Source organism: Phocoena sinus, chromosome 11 (assembly GCF_008692025.1).
Source record: "Phocoena sinus isolate mPhoSin1 chromosome 11, mPhoSin1.pri, whole genome shotgun sequence".
Lineage (NCBI taxonomy): Eukaryota > Metazoa > Chordata > Mammalia > Artiodactyla > Phocoenidae > Phocoena > Phocoena sinus.
The window spans coordinates 70,650,439-70,669,653 of record NC_045773.1 but is presented as its reverse complement, the minus strand read 5'-3'; the positions used below and the strand labels follow the sequence as shown (position 1 = coordinate 70,669,653).

At 58.7% G+C, this 19,215-nt stretch overlaps 1 protein-coding gene across 3 annotated transcripts in view; it reads right to left on the bottom strand.

The window, feature by feature from the left end:
* The window catches only part of FOXP4 (forkhead box P4), a 50,834-nt gene that overhangs the window by 9,560 nt on the left and 22,059 nt on the right, over window positions 1–19,215 (bottom strand). For 2 of the 3 annotated variants that reach the window (XM_032649691.1, XM_032649692.1), the window contains exons 3-9: window positions 11,050–11,146; window positions 4,940–5,062; window positions 4,311–4,397; window positions 2,579–2,723; window positions 2,156–2,366; window positions 1,776–1,880; window positions 958–1,045 (exon numbers count right to left, since the gene is read on the bottom strand). In XM_032649691.1, coding sequence (XP_032505582.1) covers window positions 958–1,045; window positions 1,776–1,880; window positions 2,156–2,366; window positions 2,579–2,723; window positions 4,311–4,397; window positions 4,940–5,044 — 741 coding nt within the window. In that variant the 5' untranslated portion in view covers window positions 5,045–5,062; window positions 11,050–11,146. Of the gene's footprint in view, window positions 1–957; window positions 1,046–1,775; window positions 1,881–2,155; window positions 2,367–2,578; window positions 2,724–4,310; window positions 4,398–4,939; window positions 5,063–11,049; window positions 11,147–11,379; window positions 11,389–19,215 lie in introns of all 3 variants that reach the window. The other variant, XM_032649693.1, reaches the window with a different exon arrangement.

The following is a 19,215-nucleotide window of genomic DNA, read 5'->3' as shown; positions in this document are numbered from 1 at the left end:
ATACCAAGGCCGTCACCACCATGCGCCCCCGCCCTTGGTACCCCAGCTCCCTCCGTCCCTTGCTCCCGGAAGACCTTGGCTTTTCCCTGCCCCTCTGGCCCCTCACACCCGCAAAGCCAGGACTGGGGGCTGCAGGCTCCATGAAGCCCTCCCCGCTTCTCCAGACTGTGTGTCCCCAGCCTAGACCCCCGCACAGCCGCTGCACTCTGGGGGGCCTTCTTCCCAACAGCACACGCCTTTCCTCCCCCTCGAGAGCAGAGGCTGTGGCTGAACAACACCCAAGTTCAGTGGCACTTGTGTGTGAGAGTGCCCTCACACACTGAATGGAGATGCAGGGATGGATGAAGGATTCATTCACCCCTCTTCATAGATTCAATAGATCTTTTACAACCACCCTCTCGCGCAGGGAGCTCTGCGAGGTGCCAGAGGGACATGGGTAAATATTGATTGACTGCCTGATGGACTGTCCTGAGTAGCCTCCTGAGTATTCCGTGCTGCAGAGTGTAGACTCCGGAGCCAGACTGCCCCGGTTCCAATCCCAGCTCTGCCACCCACTGGCTGAGTGATCAGAGGCAAGTTACTTCACCTCGACGCCTCTGTTTTCTGTATCTGTAAACTGGGCACGACAATAGTAGCTACCAACCATACAAGGCCGTTCAGAGGAGCCCTCGCGTCACATAGGTATTTAGTAGAGCACAAGGTAAGGGCTCAGTATGTTAGCTATGCATACCATTTTTGCTGTTTGTGTTAGTATGGGTCTCTTCGGGACCTCGCATCAGAGAGGCCCCCAACCCTGGCTTCCCCCTCAGAATCGGACTGCCCTCACCTTACAACCATGGTAACGAGGACCTAGAAAGCATGAGATGACCCTTCCATGGGACCCCCTAAATCCCTCCTGGAAAGTGAGTGCTGGGCGGGAGCCCCCCCACGCCCCTCTCCCGCAGCCTGAGGCCACACCTGGATCTCCAGCTGCTGTACCACCTGCATCTGCACGCGGCACTGGGCTGTGCTCCGGTCGTCCAGGGCGTGCTCGGTGTTGAGGTGTCTTCCGGGGGAGGAGGGGGTGGAGAAGAGAAAGTTGGCCCTGGTTCTGCTGTCACCACCCACCCCATCCCACCCTGTAATCCCGCCCACAGCCTGGAAAGCAGACAGACCAAGAGACACAAAGAAGGGAAAGGGATGGGGAAAAAAACAGAAACAAAAACAAAAACGGGGCATCGGAGGAAGCCGCCTTCTCGTCAGCCTCCTTTGATGTCTTTGCTAAAACCCCAGCTACACAGAGATCTAACTGCAAATGAACTAATTAAGTAAACCTCTGACGAAGCGTGAAAACAATTTGTTTGACCCTGATGCTGCAAGGGTCTGGGAGACAGCGGAGCTAATCGGTCAGTGACAGAGCCTGGCACAGCTATGGCAGCTGGCTGCCTGCTGCCAGCCGCCTGTCCGCCAGGCCCGAAGGCCGTCACTAGGCCGTCGCTCTCCGGGGCTGGGGCTGGGGGAAGCCGGGGTGGGGGGGCCGTGGGGGAAGTCTTCTCCTTCTCCTCACACCCCCAACCTGCTGGCCCAGGAAATACAGACCGCAGACGGGGTAGGAGTGACCGGGGAGTTGATGGGGGGCAGAGAAGGAACGAGGCCCCCCCCGCTGGAGTGAGGATGGCAGGACAGCTGGTGGCTGAAGGCGCAAGAAGTGACAAGCTAGGTGGCAGGCTGGGGGATGAGGGGCCCTGTTAGGGGGGGCAGGCTGGGGGGCGAAGGAGAGTGGGGCTGACACCTACTTGATAAACTGGCCCAGGTCTTCACACAGGGTCTCACAGCCTGGCCACTTGCACTCTCCGTGTCCGTAGAGGGGGTGGGAGCCGGGCGTCTCCTCGTGGGAGGAGCTGGGAGGGCAGGAGGGAGATGGTGGTCAGGGACCCTGAAGACCCCGGCAGCCCTGGGTCCCGCCCAGCCCCAGCTCCCCTACTGACGACGTTTCTGTCCCTCATACAGGCTCCCCAGAGGCCAGGCACAGTTGTGCGTGCCCCGGGAGAGGCAAACCTGCCCATCCCAGAGCTCCACAACCCCACCCCAGCCTCTACCACAGGTGCCAGCCCTCAGGGTCAAGGCCAGTCCCCGGGCAGGTCTGCAGCACCTCCTCCCAGCCGGAGGCCCATACCTGTCTCTCCGAGGTGTGAGCACAGTGGGCTGTCCGTTGGGCAGGGTGTGGTGGGAGAGGGGGGGTGAGACTTTGGGGGGGGCGGCGAACGAGGTAGCGGTGGTGGCCGTGCCGGTGAGGTCCAGCCCCTCCTGCTTAACGCTGTCCTCGGCGGGCTGCCCGGGGGCACCCTCGCCCTTCCACAGCTGGGGCAGGTCCGTCGGGCACACGGCTGCGATGGGAGGGAGAGAGAGGGGAGGCTGGCCGGGCCCCAGGAACGCAGGGGGCCCCCGCCTCACTCCCAGCGCGCGCGGGGACAGCAAGGGCGTGGGGCTGGGGCTGGCCGGGGGCGGCACTCACCTTGTGGGAGGGTCTGGAGGGGCCCCGGGGCTCGGCTGGGCTGCAGGCTGAGCGGGGCTGGGGCTGGCTGGGGGCGGCACTCACCTTGTGGGGGGGTCTGGAGGGGCCCCGGGGCTCGGCTGGGCTGCAGGCTGAGCCCCTGTCTCTGCAGGCTGAGTAGGTGCTGTTGCTGCAGCTGTTGCATTTGCAGGAGCTGTTGCTGGAAGGCCAGCTGCTTGTTCCCCAGGGCCTGGTGGGGGGCCCGAGGGGGCGGGCAGAGAGGGGTGCCGTCAGCCTCAGGTGTGCCATCTGGCCCCCACCCTGCGGCCACCCCCTCCCAGGGCCTGTCGGCCCCCGGAGCTGTCGTCGTGGTGTCTGCAGCCGCAGCCTCCCTGCTCCCGGCCCAGCTTCCATAGGGCTGCATGCCTCCTCGCAGGAAACACGCACGCACACACACACACACGCACGCACGCACGCACGCAGACACACACGGCCAGACCCAGACACGCAGCACGACGCCCTCCCCGCGCCCGCCTCCCTCCTTCCACCACAGCTGTGCTCGCCTGGGAGGCGCGGGGGGCTCTCATCACAATGATGGATGAGCCTGTCAGATTCCAGGGGCCACTCCCGCCTGGCGGGCACCCTTCCCACATGCCCGGGGTGCCCCCCTTCCGCTCTGAGGAGGGGGCCTCCTCCCCTCCAGCTCCTCTCCCCTCTTGCTTCTTAGATATCTACAGAGAATCAGGGCGTCTGACGGGACTTTCAAAGATCAGCATCGACAGGTCATCAGGACCCAGGCTAGGGAACAGTCACATCACTGCTGCCCAGGTGCCCGCCGCCTGCCCGCACTTGTCACTCTGCTCTTAGTGGCTCCCTCTCTCCTGCTCTGGCCCTGCTCCCCCCGCCCCCCCCCACCCCCAGATTCAGTACTTCACACAAGCACTGACAGTCAGTCTGTCAGCGAGCCTTTTCTGAGCCCCAGGAGCCGAGCCTGTCCCGGGCTCTGGAGGCAGGGATGGCTCAGCCCACCTGTCCTGGAGGTGGGGTGGTGGGCTGGCTATTCAGCCTAGAGACAATGCAGAGAAGGAAGCAAAGAGGAGACCTTTGTCTCAGCCTAGAGACAATGCAGAGAAGGAAGCAAAGAGGGGGAGGCTGAGGGCGGGAGGGAATGACTGGGTGTCAGCAGGGCAGCCTCCTGGGAAGAGGCAGCTCGAACTTGGCTGTGGTTTGGCCAGCAGGAGGGAAGTGCGTGTCTGGGACACGGGGTGGGGGGGCACTGCAGGGCCTGGTATGGAAGCTCAGAAGGCACTGTGGCCCAGATGGGGCAGGGGGTGCAGGCTGGGGAGTTCTCTGGAGATGCAGGGCAGGATGTTACAAGAAGCAACAGAAGTTGGGGCAGGGCTGAGGGGAGGGACTGAAAGATTTTCAGAACCAGGCTAGAGGGCTGAGGTGCTGGGTCACTAACAGACAAGCAGGCAGGAAGAGGGCATGACCACGAGGCAGCCGGTCATGAGTGCGGACCACCCAACACTCACATACCCGTCTACGCGCATGTGCTCAGATAACACAGGGCTCAGCCCTTCTGCTCTCCTAATCCAACAACACAGAGCGAGGAGAGGAGGACTGAATGGGGTTGAGGGGAGGTGGTGGAACGTGGGCCTCCATCCCCCCATCCGGTCCCCGAGCCTTTCCTGGTTTTTCTGCTATCCCCACAAGACCATTCTGTCCTGACCACTTCGGGACTCCCAGCCCCTGGCTAGGAGAGGGCTGGCGCTGCAGGCGAGGGGCGGGGCACATCCTCTGAGGGGGCACATCCGGCCCCGCCCGAGCCCCTTACCTCTTTGGGTTGCTGCTTCCCAGCCTGCTGCTGCGTGAGGAGCTGTAAGTGGAGCTGTTCTTGCTGCTTCTTGTAATATTCCTGCAGCTGGGGGTCGACAGCAGGGTGGGAGTGGGTTAGCACAGGCGGGGGACTGCTGACCCCAAAGCAACGGCCAACCCTCTCGGGACTGGGCTGCTGTGAAACAGATGGTCCAGCAGGGAGATATCTGCTCCGAGAGAGGCTCTCCTAGAGCAGAGCCTGGACGGAGAGGGGACGGAGAGGGGACGGAGAGGGCAGAGGGGAGCCTCCCCGCACAGCGCCGAGCCCTCCCCCTCCCTTGGTGGGTGAGGATGAAGTGCCAGCATGTTCTCTGTCCTTCCCTGGGGTTTGGAGATACAGGTGGGGCGCTGGGAGGCCATATGGGGGTGTGTGGGAGTCTGCTGTGGGAGAGGCCCAACCTCTGACCCCTCCCCAGCTGTCCTGGAGGAATGCAGGTCAGTCCGGCCGGAGCGGTCTCTCTGGTTTCTGCCACCGCTTTGGCCTTTGGTGATGTTGGTAGTAAACAGGGTGGGAGTGGGGAGGCCAGTGCCTGGAACACCTCACCCTCCGCTCCCTGACCTCCCGGGCGGCCCCGGGACCAGGCTCACCTGCTGTAGCATGAGCGCCTGCTGCTGCTGGAGCAAGGCCTGCAGCTGTGGGGGCGACAGGATCTGCTGCATCTGCTGGGGGGTGAGCATCTGTGGCGACATCATGGCCACCGACACGGGCACCTGTGAGATTCGGCCGCGTCAGCCCCTCACCTCCGCCCCACCCCAGGGAGGGTGCGCGCCCAAGCCCCTGCCCACAGCAGGGCAGAGCAGCTCCGCAGTGAGCTGCCTGGGCTCACGTTCTGGATCTGCCACCTGCTAGCTGTGCGCCTCTGGACAAGTGACTCACCTCCCTTGTTCTTGGTTTTCTCGTCTCTGAAATGGAAGTAGCGACAGTGCCTGCCTCTTAAGGTCGTTATGAGGGCTAATGAGTTAGTACTTAGAACAGAGCCTGCAGGCGGTTGGACATTACTGCAGGATGTGCTGTCTTTGGTGCACGAAGATTGGACCCCAGCGACACTGGTTAGTAGAATCCATGCTTCGCAGGGTTTCTCCCCCAGTGATGGGGAGGGGCAGCACCTAGCCACTGCTGACTCCAGCTCAGTCCGTTCTGAGAACATGACCTACAAGGTGGGCCTGGCCAGGAGGGCAGCCTGCAGCCCACACGGCATGAGGACCTGGACTTCGGCCCCTCTCACGTGCGTGTCACGTGCTACAGCACACCTGTCTAGACGGCACACACAGTGACCGGGAGCTGACGCCCAGGGAGCACCGTGAGGGCCACCCTGTGTGAGTCTGTACGCGTAATCACCTAACTAGGTCCCAGTGGGGTGGAAAGAACGCCACGCAGAGACGCGGGGAGAGGGCAGGCTGCTCCTCCCCGCTCTGCAATGAACTTGCCAAGTGACCTCCAGCCATTCACTGGCTGTCTCTGGGGTGTCAGTTTCCTTCACCATAAAACAGAGATGCCTCCTTCCAGCTGGAACTTGCAGGATTCTCATAGTAGGGCAGCTTTCTGCCCCCTGTCCTGGGTGAGGCCTCTATAGGAGGCCCAGAGAATCTAGCTACAGGCAAAAGGTTCAGGGAAAAGCAGTACCATCATTCTTTTCCCAGTTCCCACCTCCCCTGAAACCCCTAGCCTGTGCAGTCATAGCCTGGGTAGTCCAAGCTGCAGCACTGCCTTGATGCCCTGTTTTAGCAGGACAGGTGTCCTGGCACGGCAATCGGCCACCCCCATCGCACTTCAAGCTCCATGTGCACAAGTCTCTAATCTCCCGTCTCACTCCCCAGCCCTAGCAGAGCTGGCACATGGCAGGCACTCGCTAGGTGTGTGCTCCCCCGAGGTGAGTTACCTTCTTGGCAGATCAACCCTGGGGCAGGGAGGGAGGGGTGCTGGTGGGCCAGTCCAGGGGGAGTGTCTCGCAGAGACTTGTCCTGGTCAGGACAGCACAGCTTATGTCCCCAGTGGATTCCTGGGCCCTTTCACCTTCCCCCAGCCCCACAGGTGGGGCAGAAGAGGAGGAGTTGGTTCCATTCAGGATCCCTGGCAGGGGCAAGGCTCAGCCTCAAGCCACCAGTGAGGGCATCCCCAGGCAGAGGAGCAATGGGGGGGAAGTGCAGTGGCTCCAGGGACATCGGTAAGTCTCACTGCCCCCACCTCTTCTTGCGCCCCCTTCACTAGTGGCTGAGCCCCAGCCCTGGGCTCCCCTCCTTTACTGCAGCCATCTCTGTGCAAACATCCCTGGAAGGGGCACCTAGCTTTTTAGCCACGGCCACGCCGTGTGAATGAAGGCTCTGAGGGGCCTCTAACGACGAGCCTTAAGTGGCAGCGTTGGGACTCACGTGCAGGTCTGTGTGCTCTGCAGTTCCCTACGTTCCCACATCCCACACCGCCTGTCTCCCCGCCGCTCAGAGCAGGTCTTGAGAAGGGTTAGGAGAGTGTGTGGAAATGGAACCATCCAGGGAGCTCAAGGGTTCGATGAGGCTAGAGATCCCAAAGGCCAACCTCTCTCTTTACAACTGTCTCCTGGGGAGGCTCGGGAAAACCAGGCTGCAGGGCTCTTCTGGTTCCCACTCTCGGAGGGGCAGGCCATGGCACACATCCAGCCCCCCTTGCAGAGCCAGCCTGTATCCTTTGCTGGGTGCCCCCGAGGCAGCTGCATACCTGTCCTTTGACACGGGGGCCCCCAACATGGTGGAGCTCAGAGCCCTGGATTTCTGAGTCAGACGACCCAGGTTCTTGTCCCTGACACTGACTATCCTTTGAAATCGCCAAGCCTCACTTTCTGCATCTGCGAACTGGGCTTTGGCACAGCTGCCCTCCCCGCTTCACAGGACTACCCAAGATGATGTTGGTGGCGGCTGATTACATGCCAGGCGTGCCAGGTGCTTGGCTAAGCCCTTTATGTGTATTATCTCCCCGAATCCTCACAGCAGCCCTGGGAGGAGGGTACCATCATCGTCACCATTTTAGAGGTGAGAAAACCGAGGCCTAGAGGGACAGTGGGGGAAGAAGTAAGTGAAAGTGGTTTGTATGGCCATGAAATTCTACACAAATGTAAAGAAAATTACTTTTTAAAACATTCCGGATTTTCCTTTCCCCTTCTTTCCCTCCCCTCCTCCACGAGCGCACCTTAGGCGCACCAGGGCCCCAACGTTCCGGCCCCAGGGCCATTACGTGGCAAGGGTCACTTTGGGCAAAAGCTCTGGGCCTCCCATGCTCACGGCTGTGAGAACTGAACTAGAGGAGATGGACAGGGCCCCCAGCCGAGGAGACTGAGCCTAGACACCCAGGAGGTCTTTCCAGGCACCAGGGGTGTGAGTCACTGCGAGTGGCCTGCAGGAAAGGATGTGGTATTTCCTTCCTTGGGGCTTTCCTACTTGGAGGCAGGGGAATGGAAGAGATGACCTTGGAAGGCCTCCCCGGCCCCTGCTATTCCTGCCAGTTGGCTGAGCCGCAGGCTGGAGAGGCGGCTGCGGTAATCTGGATGGATTACCTTGTGTGTACTTGTCTTGAAGGTGGCCCAGCAGGGTCAAGAAAGGTCAGTGAGGTGGCAGCTGCCTGCTATCTCCTGAGCTGGCTGAGCCCATCCCTTCCCCTCACATCCCTTGGGGGTTCTGAGGAGTGAGCTGGAGCTCCCCTGGTGTCCCCACTGACCCCTCACCAGGCTGGGATGTGTCAGGATGGGCACTGTCAGCTAGTCAGCCCAGCAAGGCCCGTGAGTCACCATCTGGAGGGCGGCCAGGGCAGCTAAATGCTTACAAAAGCCCTGGCAGTGTGAGCCCCGGGCAAAATGCCGACAGCTGCCTCCAGCCCCTCCCTCGGGGACCCTGCTCAGGCCTGGAGCCCTCCGACCACCATGTAAATCACCGTGGGGCAGACACTAGGTCATTTACAAAATCATCTCGTTTTATCCTCACCATCCTAGGGGACAGATGCTGTTATTAGCCCCATTTTGCAGATGGGGCAACTCAGGCTAAGGTTAAGAAACCTGTCCAAAGTCACACAGCTGAGAAGGGGCAGAGCCAGGATTTTAACCCAAACAACCAGCTCCAGAACTCACACCTTCCCGCATACACTGTGATGCTGCCGTGTGCTTAGCATAGCAGTGAACGGCAGTCCCCAGTACAGGGCCCTGGCCCGATGGTTCTCTGGGCTTGGGGAGACGGGGGTTCTTGGGGCCATGTCTGAACTTCTCCAGGAGCCTGGAGCCCCAACCCTGGATACCTTCCTTGCCTCTCATCCCCACCCTCAGGTTCATAATCTCCAAGGAAGTGGGGCTTCTGACCCCGTATGGGGTCCAGGGCCTAGAAATAGCTTTTCTAAGAACTCAAGGCTGGTGGTGGGAGAGGGGAGAGCATATTTTGTTGATCTGGGGCCTGAGTCAAGTGGGTAATGCCGATCCATGGCAGCCTCTTTCCCAGTGGTCCCCAACTCAAGGCGGGATTGCCTGCCCACTCACCTCCCAGCCATGTTCACCACCCCTCTCTTAGAGCCAGCTTCAGAAGAGTTTCTAAAACCATATTGGGTCTCCAGCTCCAGCCTGGAGACTGCCTGGTTTGTCCCTGCGCCTGGGCCCCAGGCAGGGAGAGCTCAGTCACAGAAGGCAGCACGGGTAGCTGGGAGTTTGGGCAGAAGGTTGGCTAGGGCAGGCCCCTTAGCTGTGCCCAGTCTTCGTCTCATCTTCTCAGCCCCCTTGCCATTTCTAGAAGTTCTTCTTGGTGTCTCACCATGATCTTTCTTGCTGCAGCTCCAGCCAGGACTGAGGACTACCTTCTGGTCATTTGCAAGTGCAACTAAGCTCTGGCCTAGTCTCCCCACACACCCAGGGACCCCGATCCCCATATTTAAGAGGTTGAGTTTGGGTCCTTGATTCTGGCACCAAATTATATCCATCCCAACCCTCAGCCTCGAAATAAGCTTCCTCCGTGTCAGGTACCATCCCTGCTCCTCCCAGCCCATCATACATGGTGAGCACTCTGCAGATGTTGTCAGTTTAGGAAGTACTGAGTAAGTGTTTGTTGAGCGACCCCTCTCGTTTTTTGGGGGGGGGGGGGTGATCTCCGAAGGAAGATTCCACAGCCTCCTTTCCTTTCTTAATTATTTCAGATCCTACCCTTCTTACCCTGCTGCAAAGTCCTTCGTGATGTCTGACCTCAGGCCCTCCAACCAACATCCAGCTCCTTCCCTCTTACTTGGGTCTGGAGACCCTCTCTGGGTTGGGGAACATTCCTACTGTTCCCCAGCCTACCCTTCCCTGTTCTTAGAAGCGGGTACTAGGCTGGGCCCAGGGTAGAAAAATTCAGAACAGATTCAGAACAGTAGCCCGAGGGCCACTTCAGACCCAGGGAGTATATGGGGGGCTCCCGAATTCCAAGAGACCCAGTCCTGACACTACGGGGGCATGAGAACCTACTACCTCATTCCCGTTAGTGGCTTATCCGAACTGTCCTCCCCTTCCCCGCCCAGGCCACTACCCCTCTTTGCCCAACTCCTCCCCCCCGCGGGCTGTCTCAATTAGGTTGGAGACTTTAAAAGAGGGTCACAGCTCAGGCCCCACAACTGTCCTGTCCAGCACCTTCAACTTCTTGAAAGTACTTTCGGAATGTAAGCTTGTTTCACAGAAAATCCAGATATGCCCTTGGAGCCACAGAGCACCGGAACCTGCCCCAGGACAAACCCAGTCCCGGGTCCTTCTCCAACCACCCTGTACCCCCTCCCTGCCCCTGCTCCTCTCGTCCCCCCACTCCCTCAGCACCCCACCCTTCAGGCTTCAGCGCTTTGCGGATCGGATCGTGCTCACCCTTCCTCCCTTAGATAAACTTCCTTCCAAAGCCCCGTTTAGTCCCCTCCCCAATTTGGAGCCACCACCCCTCTCCCCCCACCCCCCCCCAAGAGGGGTGGGGAGGGCGAGGAAGCCTGGCTGTGGGGGTGGGAGGGGGAGGGGAGCCAGGCAGGGAGGGGAGCTAGGGGGAGGGGAGCGGGCTGCCCGCGGAGCTGTGACCCACCCCGACTCAGACGGCAATTCTCCCAAGTTCTTTGTGACACAAAAGGTAAACAGAAGGCCTGGCTTCACCCCCCCCCGCCCCAACCCCATCTCCCCTCCCCTCCCCCAGCCAGCCAGATGGGCCGGCACGCTGCGGGGAAGGGAGAGGGGGACAAAAAGGGCAGACTGTGCAAAGGAAAACAAAAGAGACACAGAGACATCAAGAGACAGGAAACGTGGGGAGACAGAGAGAGCTGGTGGGTGAGAGACGAGGAGGTGGGGGGAGGGCGTGGTGGCCTCAGCAAGTGAGACAGCCTGGGAGGGGAGCAGAGAGGGACGGGCCCAGTGACCCAGAAGTGCCAGGGAGAGACCCTGGGCGCAGAGGCAGGGAAGAGGAGGCAGGCGGACAGGTACAGAGACAGAGGGCTCAGGCAGACTCAAACTCTGAGCGACAGACGTGAGGCTTGGTAGAGGAAGGGCTGGGCGGTCAGGTGCAGATGAGAAGGTGGTGTTTCTTCACCTGCCCCTGCAGTGACTGCAATCCCCTCTGGAAAGCCGCCCCCTCTCTGGCACTGGGGATGGGGCCAGAGCAATTCTCCAGCCGGTGCTTCCCCGCCCTCAGTGCCAAGCCCACCCTCCGACCTGGCCCCAGCCCAGCCCGGTACAGCAGGGCATCCTCCTCACCTGCACGGCAGAGGCCGACTGCTTGCTGTCATTGTTCCCTGGGGAGCTCAGGCCCGAGGACTGCTGCAGCAGGAACTGCCTGGGCCACTTGGAGAGCCTGCAAGACAGGGAGGAATCAGTGCTCCGGCTGCTCCAGCAGACGTGGGAGGGCAAGGGTCAGTGCAGGATCCTGGATTCGGGGAGCGTTTGGAGAGAATAAAGGGGAGGAGGTCAGGGTCATGTAGAAGGTCTTGGGGATGAGTGAGAGGGTCACAGGGTCCACCTGGGCTAGGGGATAAGGATGAAGGTAGGAGTCACTGAGAGAAGCTGCCAGGCTTTGGGGATCAGAACCTGCAGGGACTCACTCCGGGACCTGGTGAGGTTTTTGTTGGGATCAATGGGGTCAGCAAATGGGTCAGTGATCAAAAACAAGGACCCAGGAGAAAGTACAGTGGTGGACTCAGGCTATTATAGTAGGTCCAATTTGTCGAGCATCTACTACGTGTCAGGTACTTTACAGGCAAGATGTCATTTAATCCTCTCCCGGGAGGGTGTGAGGTAGGGATTATCAGTCCCAGTTTGCAGATGAGGAAACTGAAGTTAAGTAATACGCCCAAGGTCACACAGCTAGGAAGCGCCAGAGCCAGGATCTGAGGCCAAGAAGCCTGGCTCCAAGGCCATCTGCCTTACTAGGTGGTCGGTCTGGGGGCTATGGGTAGTAGCATTCACTTGGAGTCAGAGCACACAGGTTGAGGGGATGAGGGTGGAGTCTCAGGGTCTGAGCGCTACGTGGCTTTATGAGTCAGGGCAGGAGGTCTGGGAGCAGGGCCTTGTGGCACTGGGGAATTGGATCAAGTCCTGAAGGGAGTGTGTGAGCTATCAGTGAGTTACACTGACTGTCGTGGTCGGGGCTTGGAGGCCACGGTGGCTCAGACTGGACTCTGAGCCGGTGGGATCATGAGAATGGGAGATGCATGGAGTCTGCAGGAAGTTCTCTGTAAGGTCAGCCAAGCAAGCCCTCCATCCCCGGCCACTCCAGGTCAGTAAGGGGCTCAGAGGCAGGGGATGTGGGGACCTGTCCTGAATCCACATTTCAGGAGCACAGAATATACCCAGGTTCCTCAAAGATCTCCTTGGTGGCCAGAGCAGTTGTGTCCAGGCCTTTGACAGGGGGGCCTGGCATCAGGCAGACCTGGGTTTGAAGCCCAGTTGTGCCGCCTACCGGGTAGTGTGACCTTGGGCAAGTTATCCCCTATCTTTGTGTTCCAGTCTGCTCTGCAAAACTGGGCTACTACCTAACTCTGAAATACGTGCGGGTGGGGGTGGGGTGTTAAAGGACCAGTGCTTGGCACTTGGTCGGCATCGTATCCTGAATCTCTCACTTCCTCCAGCCTCTCCCCAGCGCACCTATTAAAAGCAACAGGCCACCTGCGGCTTCCTCACACATCAATCCACACACACTTGTCTGTCCTCACGTGGACTTCCACTCTCCTACCCACCGCGAGCACCACCAAGGCAGACCTATAAGGTGGGACACGGATGCACTCATAGCCCCCCACCCCGCCACTCAGCAAACACTTAGGGGCGCCCACTGTACACCAAGCATATATACACACCCCCTTCACTGCTCTTGCATTGAATAGCTGAGCCTCCCTGAGGCTTAAACCTAGTTTACCTTAGGACAGTACCTAAATACACCCTGGTGTATCTATGGGAGCGTGTCCCAGGGCAGACCTGGTGTCCAGATTGGCATGCCCTTCACCAGCGCCCCAGATCCTAGGCCTCTTCCACACCCCTCCTCCCCGGGACCTCACACTGGGAGGAGTGGCCCGGGGTTGCTTCTCTTCAAGATTCACATCAGAAAGTAGAAATCTGACCTGAGTCAAGGGCTCTGAGAGGCTGTGGGAGGAGGTGCAGGGTGAAGAAGGGGAAGGAGGTGGCCAGCTGCTCATCTGGAAGGGGCCCTGCCTCTATGTGCCTCGTTTTTTAGGGACCCCCCCACCCAGGTCTAATGACACGGGCTGGACAGATGCTCTCTGTCCTCCAAAGGTAGAGATGGGGTGGAGGGGTCAGAGATCAGGGGGCAAGGTGGGTGAAGAGGATGGCTCAGAGGGGCTGGCAGCCCAGGTGACCCAGAGGGGATGCTGGTCAGGGTGGGGGGAGGAAGCCCCCCCCAACCCAATCCCTGGTGGGAAGAGGGGAGCCACAGGGGAGGGTTTTCCAGGGGAAGTTGGAGGGAGTCCCGAGCAGTCTCCTGGTGGGGGGAGTGGCCTGGGGGGCTAGATTCTCTCCCCACTGACTCACTTACTTGGTGGTCCCCTGGAGCATGAAATTACAAGATTTACAGGAAAAAAAATGACAGGGCCTTGCAATCTCATTCCTGTGAGACCTCCCTGCGACAGGCCCCACCCCTCCTATCACTCTGAGCCTTCCCGCCCCCCGCCCCCCGTTAGGCCAGGTGACAGGGGATCGGGTGAGACTCTAGGCCTGGCCAGGTTATCACCTCCTCTGACCTCCCACCCTTCCCCCCACACTCCTTCCTGCCGTTTCCTACGTGCCAGGGACGGTGCTAGGTGCTGGGGATACAGAGAAACAGAACTTGGCCCTGCCCCAGGGCTCAGGGCCTGTGCTGTGATGAGACGCCCGTCACAGACTGAGGTGGAGATGGACACCAGCACCGGGGCCCAGACGAGGTGGCAACGCTGACTGGAGGCTGGAAGGGCAGGCTCACCAAGTGGACAAGAAGGGTGAAGGGTTCAGGGCGTTCCAGGCGCAGCGACCCTCATACCACAGACGACTGAAATAGCCGGTGAGTCTGGGGGCCTGGAAACCACTTGCAGGGACAGAAAATTGAGCTGTGTTGGAGGTCAGTAGCCAGAGAGGCTGGAGAAGCCCAAGGGGTCTGCTCCTCTAGGCACTTCATTCGTTCATCCTTCACTTTCATGGCCACCCACCTCATACTGGCTTGGAGAAGAAGGGGAGGTGACAGGGGGCAGCACACGCTCATTTCATGGACTTTGCTTAACAGCCCAGCCTTGACCCAGTTAGGGACTTGGTACCACCTAAAGATCACCCTATAGGTGCCCAGGGGTGAGGGTGATGGGCAGACCCTGGGTTTGGGGCCCAATCTCCCCTCCCCAGATGGCCCGGACATGTCACTGACTGCTCAGTGCCCTGTAATGCTGCGCCATCCCCCACCCCCATCTGGACCCCTAGCCAGGGATGGTGCTCTGGGAGGAAGGGCGGGGGAGGCCCTCTGGCCTAGGATGTCCTCCTCCAGGGTGGTCACCCAAGGGATCAGGTAGGTCTAAGACTTTCTAAAGCCCCGAGTCACAGTCGCCACTCTGGCACACCAGGCATGTGTCCGCACTGCCTGCCGTGGCTGGGCCCTGATACACGGGGTTCAGTTTCTCTTCCTTGTGGGCCAGATACAGCTTTGAGTAGGAAGAGGCATTGAGAATCCCACCGGGGAGAAGGCATGGGGGTGCTCAGGGCAGAACGGGAAATTGGGAGCCATTTGGCCTTTTATACCATATTTTCCTGCTCCCTCCACCCCTCAGACTGAAAACCAAATGCCCAGCTCTGTGGTTTGGGGAATGAAGTCTAGTTTTCCTCTAAAGGAAGCAGTACTGGTCCATTCAGGGCCCGGACCCTGGTCAAAGGGATCTGGGTCCAAATCCTGGCTCCACCAAATACTGAGTGACCTTGGGCAAGTCACATCACTGCTCTGAGCCTCAGTTTCTTCCTGTGTAAAATAGGAAGAACCCTGTAGTCAGCTCACGGGTTTGCTGTGAAGAACACACGTGACGGTGTACATGGAGTACTCGGCACGGGGCTGGCAGTGGGTCCTGGATGGACATTAACTTGTGATCTTTCACCTTCCCAGGCAGCTCCTGATCATTTGTCCAGTGCCACCCAGAAGGACTTGTTAACCAAGCCCTTTTCCATCTACACCCACCCCCATTCCCCCTCAAGCCTAAGAACTCAGTCTCGCTAATGAAGCCGAACTCTCCTCCCCCAACCGCCCATTCAGAAGTCATTAGCAGGAGCTTCACAATTAGGAACAAATGGCTTATAACGGATGGCATCCGGGGAGGGCGGCAGGGTTGGAGGGGAATGAAGCTAGTGCTTTGAGGGCAACAGGGAGCTGCTAGGAAAAGAAAAACAAGTCTTGGGGCAGATGCATCTCTCATCTGCAGGATGAGACTACACCCTCATTTCTGTCTTGGAGAATTTGGGGGAGGACCAGCATATCCTCTCTGTGGAGGCCAGGTGCAGGGCTGTTTACTGGTTCTTTCTCCAGGCTGGAGGATTCCAGGTCTGTGTCGGGGTCCCAGCCTTACTCTGTGCGTCTGGGAGGGCGGGGACGTGGTGCTCAGGGAGAGACAAGCACGAAGGGCTGAACTTTGAGAACAGAGAAGCAGAGTCACGCAGGTCACAGACCTGGTGAGCTGGAGTGTTAGAGGGTATCTAGTCTAGTGTTTTCCCAATTGCTGGTCATGAGCTAATGGTGGGTCATACAGTATCAACTTAGAAGGTCAAAAAAATAGGAAAAAATACACACACACACACACACACACACACACACACACGAAAACATCAGAGTTACTAGGTAAGCATACGCATTGTTTCGTGAAACTCTTGTGTGCTGCCACTCCAAATAAAAGGCATTTCTTACGGCAGATCTCCAGCAAAAAGGTTTGTGAAACACTTATCTAGTTCACTTTATCGATAAGGAAACGGAGATCCGAAGAGGGGCAGTAAAGCGCCCCAAAGTCACACAGCGGCAGAAGCAGAACCTGAGTCCCCCTGGGCCTGACACGGGGCTCTGCACAGGGACGAGGAGCCAGGAGCTGGGCAGACAGGATGGAGGAACCCCCGCCCCAGCAAACTCTGGTCTAATGGTGGTAAAGAGGAACCAAAATAAACAAAACCCAAACTTCTTTTGTCTGCATCTCGCTAATTTGGGCAAAACTGGGATCTCAACTGTCTTGATAATTTCAACTGGGAGCTGGCTCCATTTAGGGGAAGGGGCCCTAGAAGGGTGTTTGGTGGGCCAGCCCACCCCAAACCTGAAAAGCCCTCCCCGGAAGGCCCATCACCTGCCCCCCCCCCCCGGATTATGACTTTTGATTCATTTATCTATAATTCAGCGAGTTATTTGTGAAGCCCCACAGGGCACTCACACTGTCCTAGACACTGGGGACATGGCGTATCTGCTTTAATGGAGCTCACGTTCTAATGGGATGAGACAGACCCTACAGCAAAGCGAAGCGAGCTGTGAGACGGTGGCCAGCGTTACGCAGAGGACGGCTGGCTGGTTACTTAGGTTGCGTGGCCAGGGAAGGCCTCTCCGAGGACGCGTTTAGGATGAGGGGGCTACTCTTTCAGGGGAGGGTATTCACGGTTGGAAGGAGCTGGTGCAAGAGCCCGGAGGTGGGCATATAAGGTTGGAGCGTTATGAACCAAAAAGGCCAGCGTGGCCAAGCTGAGTGGCCTGAGAAGAAGTCCCAGGGGTCAGCAGCGGCCACATCCCTGGGACGACGGCTTTTTACTGCCTTCTACACTCAAGGAAAAATTGCTGGAGGCTTTTAAGCAGGAATGGATACAATCTCTTGAGAGGAGATACCTAACCTACTGCTAGTAAACAGTAGGTACCTAATAAGTATTTGTTGACTTGAATTAAACAGGAAATGTCTCTCCATCTACCCCTTGAAATACAAGTCCTCTGGGACCAGAGTGTGGAGGGAAGGGGTGCAGGGAGAAGGGTCAGGGGTCAGGGGCCCCCACCACTAAGGGTGCTGACCTGGGGAGATCCAGGTTCTCCACCAGCCAGGCTCTATCCTCCAGCAAAGAGACATAAAAATGAAATTACACAGAGAAGGGGGGCAAGGAGGATGGGGGAGAGGAGACCATAAAACCCCCGAAGCGATTCTACACCTTTTCCCTTGGAAAAAAAAAAAAAAGCTTTTTGGAAAAGGCTGTAAATGTTTTTTACACCAGCCTCGTAAAGATGACATCGGTGCATTCTCAAATTAGAACCATTAAAATGAAAACCAGCAACGCGCAGATACAGACAGGCCCACGTGGGTGGGAGATGCACAGACCGGTTTTAGGACCCCTTCACCGCCAAGCCAGCGTCTTGAGAATGCCTCCTCTCCACAGAACAGAATTAACAAACGAACCCAACAGTGCCCCAAAGGGCAAGGCCCTCCCCAGAGGCTCCTTCCTTCCCTCCCTTCGGGCCCCCAGCAGGGAGCAGCCCCAGGCCCATCCAGCCCCTCTGGGCCCAAACCGGCTCCGCCAGAAAGGTCCAGCAGTGGCATCCGGGAAGGAGCTGAAATAGTGCGGGGCAGTCGCGGGACGGTGGCGCTTCCCCTCAGAGAGACTCCTCCCAGATGGGTCCCAGTAACTGGAGTTCTCCAGAAGGAGTTCCATTCCCAGGCCTGGGTTCAGCGCCACCCTCACGCTAGCCATTCCGCAGGGGCTGTAAGTGTGGGGTTTACAGTGGGGACTGTGGGGGGCATGCACTTCCCTCCCCACTGACCCCCACAGGGGATCCTCAGAATGAAGGGGCTCCAGTAGGAGAAAACCTAGCTCACCCGCTGGGCAGTGGCCCTGGGATGCGGCCTGTCCCACTTCAATCCTTCACCCTCAGAAGCGGAAACACTCACCCCCTTTCCCCAATTCTCCCCAGTCCCCAAACTCCTATCAGTAAGGACAAGAACTCTGGTAATAAAAAGGGGGTGAGAGGGGGAAAAAAGAGGGGATGTCAGAATTCCACAGCAGAAGGAAAACCTGGGAGCACAGTGGACTTGCTCTTCCCTAGTCCCAAGGAAACGGGGGCCTGAGCATCCCTTTCCCAGGCCCCAGGCCCTCTCCTTGACCTTTCTCTCCCCTCTTAGGGAAACTTCCTTTTTTGTTGGACTAGGGGGCAGACACACAAAACAGGGTGGCCTTTGGTTTAGTAACCCAGGAAGGGTAAGAGAAGGGGGGTTATGGGCTTCCCTGGTGGCGCAGTGGTTGAGAGTCCGCCTGCCGATGCAGGGGACGCGGGTTTGTGCCCCGATCTGGGAGGATCCCACGTGCCGAGGAGCAGGCTGGGCCCGTGGGCCATGGCCGCCGGGCCTGCGCGTCCGGAGCCTGTGCTCCGCAGCGGGAGAGGCCACAGCGGTGAGAGGCCCGCGTACCACCAAAAAAAAAAAAGAGAAGGGGGGATTAGGTCCTCTTCCCTGAGGCATCCTCTCAGGACCCTGCCTGTCACCTTACTACCCGGGCCCACCTCTCACCTGCTCTATTCCCAAGCAGGAGGGAGAGGTCGGTCGTTTCTAACACTACCCCACAGCTGTCCCGGGTCAGGGACCTCACCCACGGGAACTTTCTAAGTCTCGCCTCTGAGGAGTTCGGGTCCCAGCTCTCCCTCCAGGCCCCAAGTACTTCCTGGGAAGGGGTTCATTCTACAGAAAGAAGAGGGGAGTTTGGAGGGTGTAGGACTAGAGATGAAGGAGCAGAATCTGGGGCAGAAGGGTGGGAGTCCCAAAGACTGAAGAAATGGGCCCCAGACCTGAAGACGAAACGCGTGTGTGAGGTGCCTGGGCTAATTCACCTCTGAAGCCTCCCCTTTCCACCCCATCCCCCTAGAGAAGAGCCAGATGGGGGAGGAGAACAAAAATCTCTTCCATTCTTCTTTCCCCAGCTCCCTGACCCTCCCCTCGCTCCATCTCTATGGAGGGGGGTGAGTTAAAAGCCCATGAATGTGCAGAGCCCCCAAACCATTTTGAATCTCCTCACAGGATGTGAACAGGGTGGGATTTGGCCCCAGTTGCCAAGGCAACTGCGGTGGGAGTTCCCAGACGCTAGGCAACCCTCCTGTGACCCCCGCTGACCTGTCACCCCTGCAACCAGAAGACAATAGGAGTGCAGGCTCCGGAGGCCCAGGACGCCTTTCAGCTCAGCCGCAGAGCCAGCAGCCCTGCCCGCCCCCACTGTCTGGCCCAGTCCTCCTGGCCCCAAGTCCAGCGAGCATCCAGCCTGGTCCCCAAAACCTCCCCAGGCCCTCCACCTCACCTCCCCAGAGCTGGCACACACTTCTCCCAGCCCTGGCTGCCCCCCATCAGGGATATTTGTGGAGTCTATGGGGAAAGCCCTACACACTGGGAACATTTTAATACAGGTGAAATTAGATTA